At 43.6% G+C, this 13,201-nt stretch overlaps 1 protein-coding gene across 1 annotated transcript in view; it reads right to left on the bottom strand.

Annotated features, from left to right (window-relative positions):
• EPG5 (ectopic P-granules 5 autophagy tethering factor) overlaps positions 1-13,201 on the bottom strand; it is a 161,641-nt gene that overhangs the window by 96,906 nt on the left and 51,534 nt on the right. The window contains exons 18-24 of the mRNA XM_024132235.3: positions 8,328-8,472; positions 7,901-8,098; positions 7,408-7,518; positions 6,079-6,201; positions 4,909-5,075; positions 3,870-4,091; positions 1,926-2,049 (exon numbers count right to left, since the gene is read on the bottom strand). Coding sequence (XP_023988003.1) covers positions 1,926-2,049; positions 3,870-4,091; positions 4,909-5,075; positions 6,079-6,201; positions 7,408-7,518; positions 7,901-8,098; positions 8,328-8,472 — 1,090 coding nt within the window. The remainder of the gene's footprint in view (positions 1-1,925; positions 2,050-3,869; positions 4,092-4,908; positions 5,076-6,078; positions 6,202-7,407; positions 7,519-7,900; positions 8,099-8,327; positions 8,473-13,201) is intronic.

The raw sequence follows: 13,201 nt of genomic DNA on the forward strand, positions 1-13,201 counted from the left end.
AAGAAAAAGAAATAAAAGGAATCCAAATTGGAAAAGAAGAAGTAAAGCTGTCACTGTTTGCAGATGACATGATACTATACCTAGAGAATCCTAAAGATGCTACCAGAAAACTACTAGAGCTAATCCATGAATTTGGTAAAGCAGCAGGATACAAAATTAATGCACAGAAATCTCTGGCATTCCTATACACTAATGATGAAAAATCTGAAAGTGAAATTAAGAAAACACTCCCATTTACCATTGCAACAAAAAGAATAAAATATCTAGGAGTGAACCTACCTAAGGAGACAAAAGACCCGTAAGCAGAAAATTATAAGACACTGATGAAAGAAATTAAAGATGATACAAATAGATAGAGAGATATACCATGTTCTTGGATTGGAAGAATCAACATTGTGAAAATGACTCTACTACCCAAAGCAATCTACAGATTCAATGCAATCCCTATCAAACTACCGGTTGCATTTTTCACAGAACTAGAACAAAAAATTTCACAATTTGTATGGAAACACAAAAGACCCCAAATAGCCAAAGCAGTCTTGAGAAAGAAAAACAGAGCTGGAGGAATCAGGCTCCCTGACTTCAGACTATACTACAAAGCTATAGTAATCAAGACAGTATGGTACTGGCACAAAAACAGAAATATAGATCAGTGGAACAGGCTAGAAAGTTCAATATATTTTTAATTCATCTATTTCTTTAACTACTCCTGCTATTTCAATAGCTCTTCAAACAAAGACTTTGGAAAAAGACGTCCTGCTGGTAACATCCTGTCTGCCACTCCGCATCACCATATCTTCCTTTCAACCTGAGAACTCCCATTTGTCCTTTAAGGCTCAGTTCAAAGGTCACACTCCAGCCTCAGTCTGAATCAGGTGCCATTTGTGCATGTTTCCACAGCACCCTGTGCATTCCACCCCCACAGTCTTCATCACTGGATGCAATAATTATTTATGCCCCCATTTGACAGTAAGCACCTTAAAGGCAGAGATTGCATCAAGTTTCTTTTCATCTTTGGTATTAGATGCCTGACACCTTAAAGGCATTCAATAGATACTCACAGAAGGAAGGGAAGGAAAGAAGAAAGAAGAAAAGAGAGGAAGGAAAGACACCTACTAGAGATGAAATAGTATATACAGTGGTGAAGCAACTAGGTTTAAAGACCCAAATTGAAGTCTCTCAAATCTTAGATGATCCTAAATCCCATCCAATGTTGGGGGTCAATGCCCAGTAGAGTTCAGCCCCTAGAAAAAAGAAACTGGAACAGGAGAGATATGCCTACACACACACACACACACACACACACACACACACACACTCACACAAATGATAGCTACAGAAGCTTAGAGAAAACTCAGAAGTTTTGGCCTAAGAAAGACCGCAGACATCTTTGCTTGGGAACCAGGGAGAGAACAAATTAGGATATGTGAAGACTAGAATTGAGTATCTCCATAAGGGCAACCAAAACTGCGATAGCTACAAGTAAGTCATCTCCAAAGGCAAACGAAGGTGAACTCCCTATCTCCATGCTACTAACTTTCTTTACAACGTATGAATCTTAACAATCTTAACAAATTCTTACACAGTTTTATGGGAGTAGAGATGACTGCTTAAAAGTGTTTAGCTGCTGACGATTTAAAACAAGGAAGAATACAGTCAGAGAAAGGCTGTGTTTACGAGGCTGTAGAAGGTCCCAGAATGAGCTTCAAGCCTTCAGGTGAGGCCATAGTGGGCCATAGTGTGTAGGCCAGAGATTCAAAAGGAAACACTCCTACAAAAAAATCACTTATATATTGACAAAACCACAAAAACAATGACCATCCCAGTGACCCAATTTCCGTATCAACAAGTGGTTTTACCATTAGGTTATAAAAGTGACCAAATTACAGTTAGATATGCTAAGAGAGACATTGCCATGGTTTTACCTGCTGATTCTGCATCACTTTTGCTAGCCTGTGAATATCATAATGCTTTGGCAGAGAAGGGATATACGTATCTCCTTTTTGAAAATTCTCATCTTCTAGCCATAATATATATACATTGAAGAGCCTAAAAGAAAAAACCATAATTACATAAAATACAAAAAGATGTGCAGGCAAATGAAGTTTCTTACACCTCTAGGAGCACTGGCACGAAAAGATAAAAGTTCAGAAGCACATAACACAGAAAATATTTCCAACCACCACACTCCCAAGAAGGGCCAGCAAGGGAGAAAGGTCACAAATCATTTAAATACGATGCAATAATTGCTAAAACAAAAGGTGTGAAGAAAGGGCTCGGTGAACTCTATTACTAAAGAGGGTTAAATACAGTACACAGAAAAAAATAACTGAAGAAGGTGACTTTAACACAGACCAAGGATCTGAATTTCAAGCTTTTCTTTCCTGGACAATCAGTCACAGTGAGTCCTGGTGCTTGGAAAAGTTTAGATAACATTCAAATAAACACCTTTTCTGTCTTTCAGAGAAATCATTAAAAGCCATTTTAAACTTATGCATTGCAAGAACCTGCCAGCTTTAGGCTCAATGACAATCCCCTGCCTCAAGGAATCACAAATAGAACCCATGGCATGTATGCACCCTGTTCCCTTGAAGAAGGAACAGAAGAAAGCTAAAAACAGGAAAAAAAAAAAAATTCTCTGTTTTCCAGTAAAAACTTTTTTAAAAATTTAATGATGCTTCCTTTGTTTTTATTTTGTTTTGTTTTTACAAGGAAGACAGTCCATTTAGCTCAGATCACTGGTATTTTAAGCAGTTGTTTGCAGCAACACGTACCAGAGTAGTCTACAGCACACAAATTACAAACAAAGTTACCAGGTGGGGACCAGGAGGTGTGGCTGGGCTTTTCTCACTAAAGTGGAAAAATACCGCCTTTACCCTGGCAGCAGTCTATGTAGGAAGAGACCCAGGGACAGAGCTTTGAGGCTCTTAAACAGGAGAGGCTGGGACGGAGCTCTCTTCCAGCTTGACTCGGTTATATGTCTACTTCACAACATGCCAAAGGAGGGCAAAAGGGAACATCAAAGGCTTTCTTAGCTGATCTAAATGTTCAAAGATAAAGCCTTCCCAATGGTTAAAGCCCAGCTAAAAATACATTTTCCTTCAAGCAAGGAAGAGACAGGGAGAAATCATTCTGGAGGCTGAGAGAAGCCCTAAGGCTTTGAGGTCAATCAAGCCTGAAGCCTGAGTGCTGGATCGAAACACTGGGTTTCCTCACCGAGACATCTGTATTCACCTTGTATTCAGAGTTCATTATTAAGAGCCGTTTTTATTAAGTCTTATGTATAAGACTAATATCTCGTTTACAATCAAGCTTACAAATGAAAGGTGAAAGAACAGTGTGAAGGGGACACACACTTACCTCAGAGTTCTTAACCTTTTAGGGGATGCAAACATTAAGCCTATCTTTAGAAGGAGTTTTGGAAGATTATGAATCCACCGCACCCCAGGTGGATCCCACAGTCCCCTAGAGGGCCTATGAACCTCACTTAAAGAACCCTGCCTGGGTGGTTTCTTTCCTTTAGGGAACTATCCTAGCAGGCTTTACTAGTTGTTAACCTACTATTATCACTTCTTTTGGTTCGTTTCTGTTATTAGATAAAGAAATAGAAGAGGTCACCAGCCCTCCGGTTTAAGAGCTTTCACTCAGACTCCAGGCACTTCACAGAGGTACATCCAAATTGCTGATTCACTCTCGTAAGAAACACAAAAGAGAAACATTACAAGATGCAAACCTATAGTCAAAACCACCTTCCATATTCAATCTAACAGGTTAAGAGAATAACATCTAGCAGCTGTAACACAAATCAAAGAGCCGGCCCAAGTACCTGTGCTGCAAACAACATAAATGGCTAAATAGCCATGCCTCACCTCACGAGCTCCGTGTGCAGTTCTGGTGAAGTCAGGTAAGCAGGGGTGCCAGCCTGGGTCGCTGGCAGCCCTTCACTGCCCTCTGCTGGAACTCGGAGGGCCTTGCTCGCAGCGTGGTGGAAGTCAGCCACCTCAGTCAGACGCCTCTTCATTTCTTTTAGCAAACCGATATGAGCAGGGCTTTGAAAAAACCTTCTTCCAATACAACCATCTATGGGTAGCCTTAAAAAATACAAGCACAGATCACAACAGGATCAACACAAGATGCTCTTTCTATGTGACACAAAATTACAATCTGTTAAGTCAGTTTATTAAATTAATACATACTATCTCTACCTCAATGGTTACAATGAGGCTCCAACAAGATGGCGCATATAAAAGCAGTTTTTAAAAGAACGAAATGCTATGCAAATTCAAGACACTGTCACCACTTAGAGGTACAGAAGAGATTAGATAGTCCCTTTTCTTAAAGAACTTGGAATCTGGTAGAAAACAGAAGTGATGAAGAATCAACATCCGTATGTTTCAAAGGGGTGAGTTAAGGGAGTGCAGATGAACTAGAAACAGAGCTGGAGCCAGACAGCGATGGACAGTGACAGTGAGCGGCCACAGGTGGCCAGAGTCCCTTCACATCCAGTGGAAACGCTGGCCTCCCCCCAGACACTGCCTGGCCTTTGTCCACAGCTGCACTACCCATCACCAGTCCCCTCGAACAAGCTCCACCATGGCCACACAAGCAGCCTCCGCTTGGGACAGTCTCTCCCTTTGCAGCTCCAGAAGCTCTCTGCTTAACCTTGCAGGGTCCCAGGGTGTTGTCTTCACCAAACTGGGTATGAGGGGTGGTAAAGAGAGCGCGGCCACAAGATACCCTGAACTCAGAAAAGGTCCAGTCTAATAGACGTGAAACAGGAAAGGAGGGAGGCTCCTAGCCAGAGAATGACTCTAACTCCCATGCCACAGTGTGAGAACACAGAGCTGCAAAGCAATGCAAAGGAGGGAACTGATTCACAGAAACTTACGACTACTCTGGGTACCATACCCATATTGCGGTCCTGGGCGGTGAAGATACAGGAGGAAGAACTTCTGCCAAATGAGTGGCAGAAGAGGATGGTCAGAAGGCGTGACGAGAGCCTGGTGGGCCCAACGATAAATCAGCAGCCTCTGGAGGGACGGGACGATGGGGAGTTTCAGCTGAGCCTGGGCTTTCTGCAAAAGAGGCAGGCTTTGAGCAACCATGTAATGACGACAATTGCAAACAGTCACTTCCTAAGTGATTCAAATGAAATGCTGAACATGGTATTTTCGATTCAATAAGAAAAAAGAAGAGTCATATAAACCTTACTTCTCCAACCCGCTAGCTAACACTTTAACCTTAGTAGCAAGACATGTAGGGCAGCTTTTTTTCAAGAATTTCACAGACCCCAGAATTGGACTGGGTCTTAAGCATCACCTAGTCTAATCTCATTTCCATGCCTTTCCATTCCTTTGCATGTAAAACACTATAGGGCAAGAATAATATAAAAGCCAAAGTAAATTTTATCAACCTCTTGAAAACAGAGATTTTTTTTTTTTTCTGGCCACGCCGCATGACATGTGGGATCTCAGTTCCCCGACCAGGGGTCGGACCTGCGCCCCCTGCATTGGAAGTGCAGAATCTTAACCACTGAACCACCAGGAAAGTCCCGAAAATTTAGATTTTAAATAGACGTTCAAGAATGATAAATTCCTTGACAGGCTCTGAAATCCAAAAGCAAAGTCTATACTATAGGACCTGAAAATAGAAGGTCTTTAATTCTAAAGCCTCATTCCAGTCTTTCTCACACTTTAGTTAGCCTAAGGATCAGCTAGGGAGTTTTTCAAAATAAATTCCTGGCCCCACTCCAGACTCAGAATCCCAGAGGTTGGGTACAGGAATCCGATTTTTAACAAGCTCTCTAGGGGATTCTGATGCTTTAAAACAAAGGCAATCCCCTTTATACGTGCAATGAACATGGCCTCAAATTATTCGGTTGTGACTCTCAATGTTAAAAGAACCTTGGGAAGGAGGTATACACTTCAACTACACCATGTTAAGCATTAGTTTGGTTACTGTGCTTTCCAAACATTCACAACAAAAGAAAACACAGAAGTCCAAAAGCTACAGGGGAACCCATCAGCATCAAAGTGTGAACCACCTTCTACCACTCAAATGCAGAACTGCTATTTGCACCTTCAGAGCTTGGTCAGGGGTAGATGCAGAGTTTATCACCAATTCCCCTTCAACAACTCTTCGGAGCTGGGAGTCTTCTTCAAAGATGGATTCCACGTTCAGGACTGTCCATGCAAACCAGACCTACAATAGCACCAGGTAAAGATGAGGGGAATGAGCTACTAACTCAGACAGACAAAATACATCCTCACATTCCACAAATAAACATTACAGTTCCTAAAATTAACACATAGTTTTTATACCTATTTCTACTCTTATCACAGATATAAATTTACATGAAATAGGCCATTGAAAACTGTTAAATTACTTTAGAAAGGCTACTTTAGTAAAAGAAGATGTTTGTTTGCTCAACTTCAGCGGGCAGGTTCCGTATGCACGAGGGACAGGAAGGAAGGCCAGACGTGAGCTCTGCCCTTAAGAAGTTTTGCATTCACCAGAGGAGACAAGACTAATATAAGTAACCAAAATGTAAAGTGAGAAGTGTGAGCACTGAATCAGGGATCGAGTGCTATGGGAAACCAGAGGAGGTAGGGTGGGCTCAGAGAAGGTAAATATACCAGAGAAGACTCTAGGCAGAGACTGGAGGGGAAGGCCTGCCTGGTAAGAGAATCAGCTAGGCAAAAGATGGACACTCCAGAGGGGTATGCAGATAACAGCATGGAGTGTGTTTCAGCTGGATCACAAGAGGTATGAGGAAGAGCAGGAGGTAAGTGTGTGATACGAAGTTGAAGGACGTTACTACTAATTTAAGCGATAAAACAGAGACATAATGGGACACACTAAGTCTTGAAAGGTGGTGATAATGATGAAAATAATTCTGGGAATTAATGATAATGATGATAACTATCACAGCCAACACCTAGTAAACACTGTTCTAAGTGCTTTACATGTAGATGCAATGACTATTCCCATTTGACTGTTGAGGAAACTGAGGACAAAGAGGTTAGCCAGCTGCCCAAGGCACAGCGCTAGCAAATGGCAGAACCAAGGCTGAACCCCGGGTGGTCTGGCTCCAGTGTCCACTCTTAAACGCTCTGCCCTGCAGCTGGGCAGGCCCTGCAGTCAGGCAGTTGGCATCTGATCACGAGCTGTCTGACCCTGAGCCAGCCACTTGACTCCGTAAAACCTCAGTTAACACCCCTGTGAGACAGAAATAGCAACAGCACAACCTCAGCAGAGGGCTACTGTGAGGATTAAATGAAAAAGTCTTCGTATGCATAGTAAGTGTTAACAGATGTTAGTTACTTTAGACTATTAGTAATGTAGGTAAGGATGATAACCATATTAAAGTTCAGAAAGATAACCCATGGTCCACAGTGGGTTTCCTACCTGAGTGGGTGTGGCCAAGCCCTCCACAAAGGAAGGAGTGATGTTGCCTGCCACGATCCAGCTCACCAAAGAAGAGAGCAGACTCCGGTCACAGTGGTAGCCCAAAGCATTCTACACCAGGGGAGCATGTGGAGCAGAGAGTGGAGGCTTTAAAAAACACAATCAATGAGCTTTTCAAGAATATCAGCAATTACCTTACTACGATGGAAGACTCTGGTAAGACACAGATTTCAATAATTAGTCCACCAGCCAGTTACAATCCCAGGCTCACAGCCAAACGTAATGAGCAGCGCTCCTCCTGGGGTGTCCTTCCTTTGGCTTTATGAGGATCTGCACTTAGCAGACTACTGCTACTGGCTAAGACACTGTTAAGGCAGAGCTTTAAAAAGGCAGTGGCCACAGAGCAGTACTGAGAAGGGTGCATGTGGGGGAACCTCCTTAGGAGACTACTATCTAGCTGATGACTGAAAGATAAATTCTCTAACAGGTTTACCTTATGTTGCTGGTAGAGCAATTTCTGCACACAGTCTTCCTGCATCAGCTGAAAAGCCGTTTTACACAAATGGTCCATGAGGAAGAGGATGGGTTGTTCTCGGTACCAAAGATGTTGGCTTATAAGAGCCTGAACCCAGAACTCCAATACGGCAACCGGGCCCACTTCATTGAGCTGAGTGCTTACAGAGATGTGGGCCTGCGGAGAAAGGGCTCAGGTGACGTGAAAGGTAATAACCAGCCTCCCATTTTTAAAACACTAATAAAATAATACCTGCCTCCACTACAAAACCCAGATCTGTTGACCTTCTTGGTCAAAAGCACTGTACCAAGTGCTCTGAAATGACCAACACATAGACATGTTAGCACAGGGGTGTTTGATTGGGAAGGCGGGCAAGGGTGTACTTAGGGGCTGACAGGGCCCTGACCTGGATCATGCTGTTGAGAAGCTTCACGTTGTCCCCATGGCTGGCTCCTGTCAGGTGCTGTGCCACCTTGTGGGTGACCTGCTGCGTGACACCCTGAGGGACACCGATGTCCAAGTGTAGGAAGAGGAGGAGGTGTGACAGAAACCTGCCGAGCACATAGGACAACGCACTTTACTTTACCTTCCAATCGGAAGTCAACAGAATTTCCAGTGGCTAATTACTTATCAGAAACAAAAAATACTGACGTGTCCCATTTTTAAACCAAAGCTCTATTTAGGGATTCTGATAAATCTTCAGGAATTTCAGAAGAATAAAGTTTTCCAGTTTGACGTGGGTTAAATCTACCCATGTAGTGAACAGACCTAAGACACACAAACCCGTGCAAGTTAAAGAGCATTAGAGGGAAAACACCCAAGGTGCTGCTCTATCCCCTCCCAATCCCCCCTAACGAGAGTAGAGATGTCTATAGAATCACTCTGCAATCTTTCATGGGGTGTCAACTCCACACAAAGTGGCATATGGAACACTGCGGCGGGGGCGGGGCGGTGGACACGGATACCACCACATTTAAGTCACGGACGTGCCCTTGGTTCCCTGGGTGCACCAGGCTCCGTCCTCTCTCAGGGCCTTCACCTCTGCTGGGTTTTCTGCCTGAAACACTTCCCCACATCTAACCTGGCAAACTCCTACTCATCCTTCCCATCTCATCTGCGATGTCCCTTCCTCAGAGACTTCCTGACCCCTCCCCGCCACCTAAAATACATCTAACCCATTAACCTCCCTCATAGCACCATTGTTTTCCTTCGTGGCACTTAAAATTGGTAACTGCATCCTGAGGACGTGACCACTTCCTATGTGTCTGAGGGCAATGCCCGACCCGCCTGGCTCCCCGTCGTAGACAGTGGCAGCACAGAGGTTACTGCTGAGTGAGGGTGCTTCCCATTTCACAGGAGGTACAACACAGGCCAAACTCCACTCTAGTAGAAAGGGAAAGCTATGACAGGAGAGGCGCAATGAAGCCCTGTAAGAGTTCAGAGGACAGAGCTAGCGCCGGCATTAGGGGGCTACGATACAGAGGAGGGAAACATCTGAAATGGAGACTAGAAAGATTTACCTTTACTCAAAATTTTAACAACTCCGGGTTGGGGAGGGGGGTGGGGTGGGGGGTGGGAACAGCCCATTCAATCTAATTTTAAAATCTCTCAAAATCGCAAAAATCTAAAGACACTTTATTAAAATTGTTCCAGGCAGGCATCAAATTGCCTGTGTATCACTTAATCCTTACACTCAGCCTGTATGAGAAGTGGCATTATCTCATCATACAAATAAAGAAACAGAGGCTCTGAAAAGTGAAGGAACTCAGCTGTGTTCACACTAGGAGAGCAATGGAGTGAGGACACAACTCAAGCCTGACCACCCTGAAAGCCATGCGCCAACCAGAACACAAGTGGTCCCAGACTTGCTCAGGGCCTAGAGTGCTGATTTTTCCAAAAAAGGTCCCTAGGCCCTAACCCATTCCTACTGAAGCAGACTCTCCAGGGGAGGAGCTGGGAACCCCTACTTAATAAGCTCCCTCCGGTGATTCTCATCCCAAGGCAAGTCTGCGACGCACAGTTTGAAATGACACACAATGGGAAAACCGTAATGTCCCCCTCATGCCTTTGGAAGTACTACCTATCCCCTGCCACCCCCTGTGGCCTCCTTCACATCAGGCCTCACCTCCCCCTTCCTCACTCTTCAAAAGGCTCCAGCCAGATGACCTCCTCCCAGCTCCCTGGACAGGTATTTTTCTTCCCACCTCTGTGCCTTCACTCAGCTCCTCCCCAGCCTGGTCCTCTCCAGACCCTCCTCTCATCCCCTACGGATACTGAAAAAGCCCTGTCTTTCCATGTCCTCTTCACTGGCCTAACACCTACCTGCACTCCGAAGCTCAATTAGAAACGCACCTCTTGGGACTTTGCTGGTGGTGCAGTGGCTAAGAATCCACCTGCCAATGCAGGGGACACGGGTTCAAGCCCTGGGCTGGGAAGATCCCACATGCCGTGGAGCAACTAAGCCCATGTGCCACAACTACTGAGCCTGTGCTCTACAGCCCATGAGCCACAACTACGGAAGCCCACAAGCCACAACTACTGAAGCCCACGTGCCTACAGCCCGTGCTCTGCAACAAGAGAAGCCACCACAATGAGAAGCCCACACGCTGCAACGAAGAGTAGCCCCTGCTCGCCACAACTAGAGAAAGCCCATGCGCAGCAACGAAGACCCAACACAGCCAAATAAATAAATTCATTTTTTTTAAAAAAAGAAGAAACCCACAGAGTCATATTTGTGGGTCATCTCTTGCTTCTGTTCACTGCGCATCCTCTGTCTCCCTTCTGCTAACACATCCTCTCATTAGGGGAACTGTCCTTCCTCCACGCTATAGAGTTGTGGGAGAGAGGGTCTCTCAATACAGAATGCCTATACGCCTTCCTCTCAGGACTGGTCAATCCCACTGGTCAAGGTGACAGGCTCAGGGAGAGCACATGAGTAAGTCACACCAATCGGAATCATTATAAGGAACAAGGATAAAGAAAAACATCTGCCTTTCCCAAGGGAAACTAGGATGATGCCTGGTTCTCTCTGTAGCATGTATTTTCATTCCCCTGGAAAAAGTACACCTGCAAGAGAAGGATTGAAAGAGAGAGAAGCAGGGCCAAGGGACCTGGGAGGGTAGATAAACAGAAAGGGAAATACTAACCCAGGGCCTCTCAGCTTTGCAACTACTGCCATGTTGGGACGGCTGATTCCTGGGAGAGGCTCTCCTGTGCACTGTGGGATGGTTAGTACTATCCCTGACCGCTGTGCACTAGATTTAAGTAGCAGCCCCCCTCAATCCCCCTACAACCCCGTCTCCCAACCACCTGCCCTCCCTGCCCCACCCCACCAGGTTGTGACAACCAAAATGATCTCTAGACATTACCAAATGTCCCCTGAGGGTCAAAACCCCTCTAGTTGAGGACCACCACTTTAGAATGACCTGTTGTTATCAGGAGCCTTTTTCCCCAATCACATGAGCCAATACATTCCCTTCCTGGTAAAAGAAGTGTGCATTGAATTTTCGTCATGTGTAATTAAGAATCTTGATTCGTATCCATCCTTAATTCCTTCCCTCCCCCAGCAGCTATTTCTTTTACCCTAATTCCATATACTTCTACCATATACAGTTGACCCCTGAAACCACAGGGTTAGTGGTACTGACCCCCCATGTAGTTAAAAATTCATGTATAACTTTTGACTCCCCCCAAAACTTTACTAATAGCCTACTGTTGACCAGAAGCTTTACCAATAATACAAACTGTCAATTAACACATATTTCGTATGTTATATGTATGATATACTATATTCTTACCATAAAGTGAACTAGAGAAAAGAAAATATTACAAAAATCATAAGGAAAATGCATTTACAGTATTGTACTGTACCTATTGATACTGTAAGCTTACATCATCCGTTTACAAGATGAATCACCTGTCAGTACCTACATCAATATTGTCTTATATGTTATAAAACACTGTAGATGCTATACATGCTAACACTAGACATCAAAAACGAAAAGACAATGTGAAAAAGAAATTCATATTTATTTACAGGTAGAACAATTCCTGCATTGATAATGAAGAAGCAGCAATATGATTGCTTTATGGTAGCCTAGTATAATCAATACAATTGTTTCACAATTGTCTAGCCTATATACTAATGAATGAATCATTATAAAAATTTTGTGGCATAGAGTATGATGGTCATATTCATAATACAGTATTAGAAACACTGTTACATTTTTTTAAAAACCACTTATCTGTGATGACAGTCTGATATAGTTTCTCGATTATGAGAGAGGCATACTGTGCAGCAGTATAATTCTTTGAAAGCAAAGTTATAAAACAGTAAGAAAAACACAGTATTAATTTTATATTAAATATCTCTCACCTTATGCCTATGTAAAGATAGGCTATCCACTTCAATACCAGTCTGGCACAGCATGTGCTACATGATGAATACTTAGGTGATGATGATGATGATGACACAAAAACATCTCATACCGTCCTTGCCATACGTTTGTCAGATTTTCACACAAAGACACACATATACACAACAGGTAAGTTTATCAACTGTACAGCATGATGATCATTTATTATGCATTAAGTGGAAGTGGATCATCACAAAGGTCTGCATCCTCATTAGCGTCACGTTGAGTAGGCTGAGGGGGAAGAGGAGCGGTTGGTCTTGCTGTCTCAGGGTGGCAGAGCCGGAAGAGGTGGAAGGGAAGGAGAAGAGGGAGGCACACCTAGTGTAACTTTACAGAAGTACATCGAAATTTCTGACTTCTTTGCTTTTTCATTTCTCCAAAAATGTTTCTATACAGTATCAATTCTTCCCCCGTTTGCTTTAGTTTCAGGGCTCGTATCATAGAAGGGTCCATGTCATAAAAGAAATCAGAATCAGTCTTGAATAATCAGAACGTTCTGGCAGATTGTCTAATGTTAATGTTTTCTGGCACTGTTTCTTCTACGTCTTCCTCATCATCATCTGGCACCGGTTCAGAAGCACTCACGTCAATCAAGTCATCTTCTGTTAACTCCTCTGGTATGGTGACTATTAGTTCTTGAATTTCTCTAAGATCCAAATCTTGAAACCCTTCCCCCACTCCCAGCCCCAACTTCTTTACCATATCTACCATCCCTTGCACCATTTCCTTGATTGGCTTTGTCATAAATCATGAACTCATGCACATCTGGACACAGTTTTCCCCAGCAGGAATTTGTTTTGGGCTTGATGGCTTTCATGGTTTTCTATAACAACAATGGCATCTTCAATGGTATATTCCTTCCAGA

Source organism: Physeter macrocephalus, chromosome 19 (genome assembly GCF_002837175.3).
Source record: "Physeter macrocephalus isolate SW-GA chromosome 19, ASM283717v5, whole genome shotgun sequence".
Lineage (NCBI taxonomy): Eukaryota > Metazoa > Chordata > Mammalia > Artiodactyla > Physeteridae > Physeter > Physeter macrocephalus.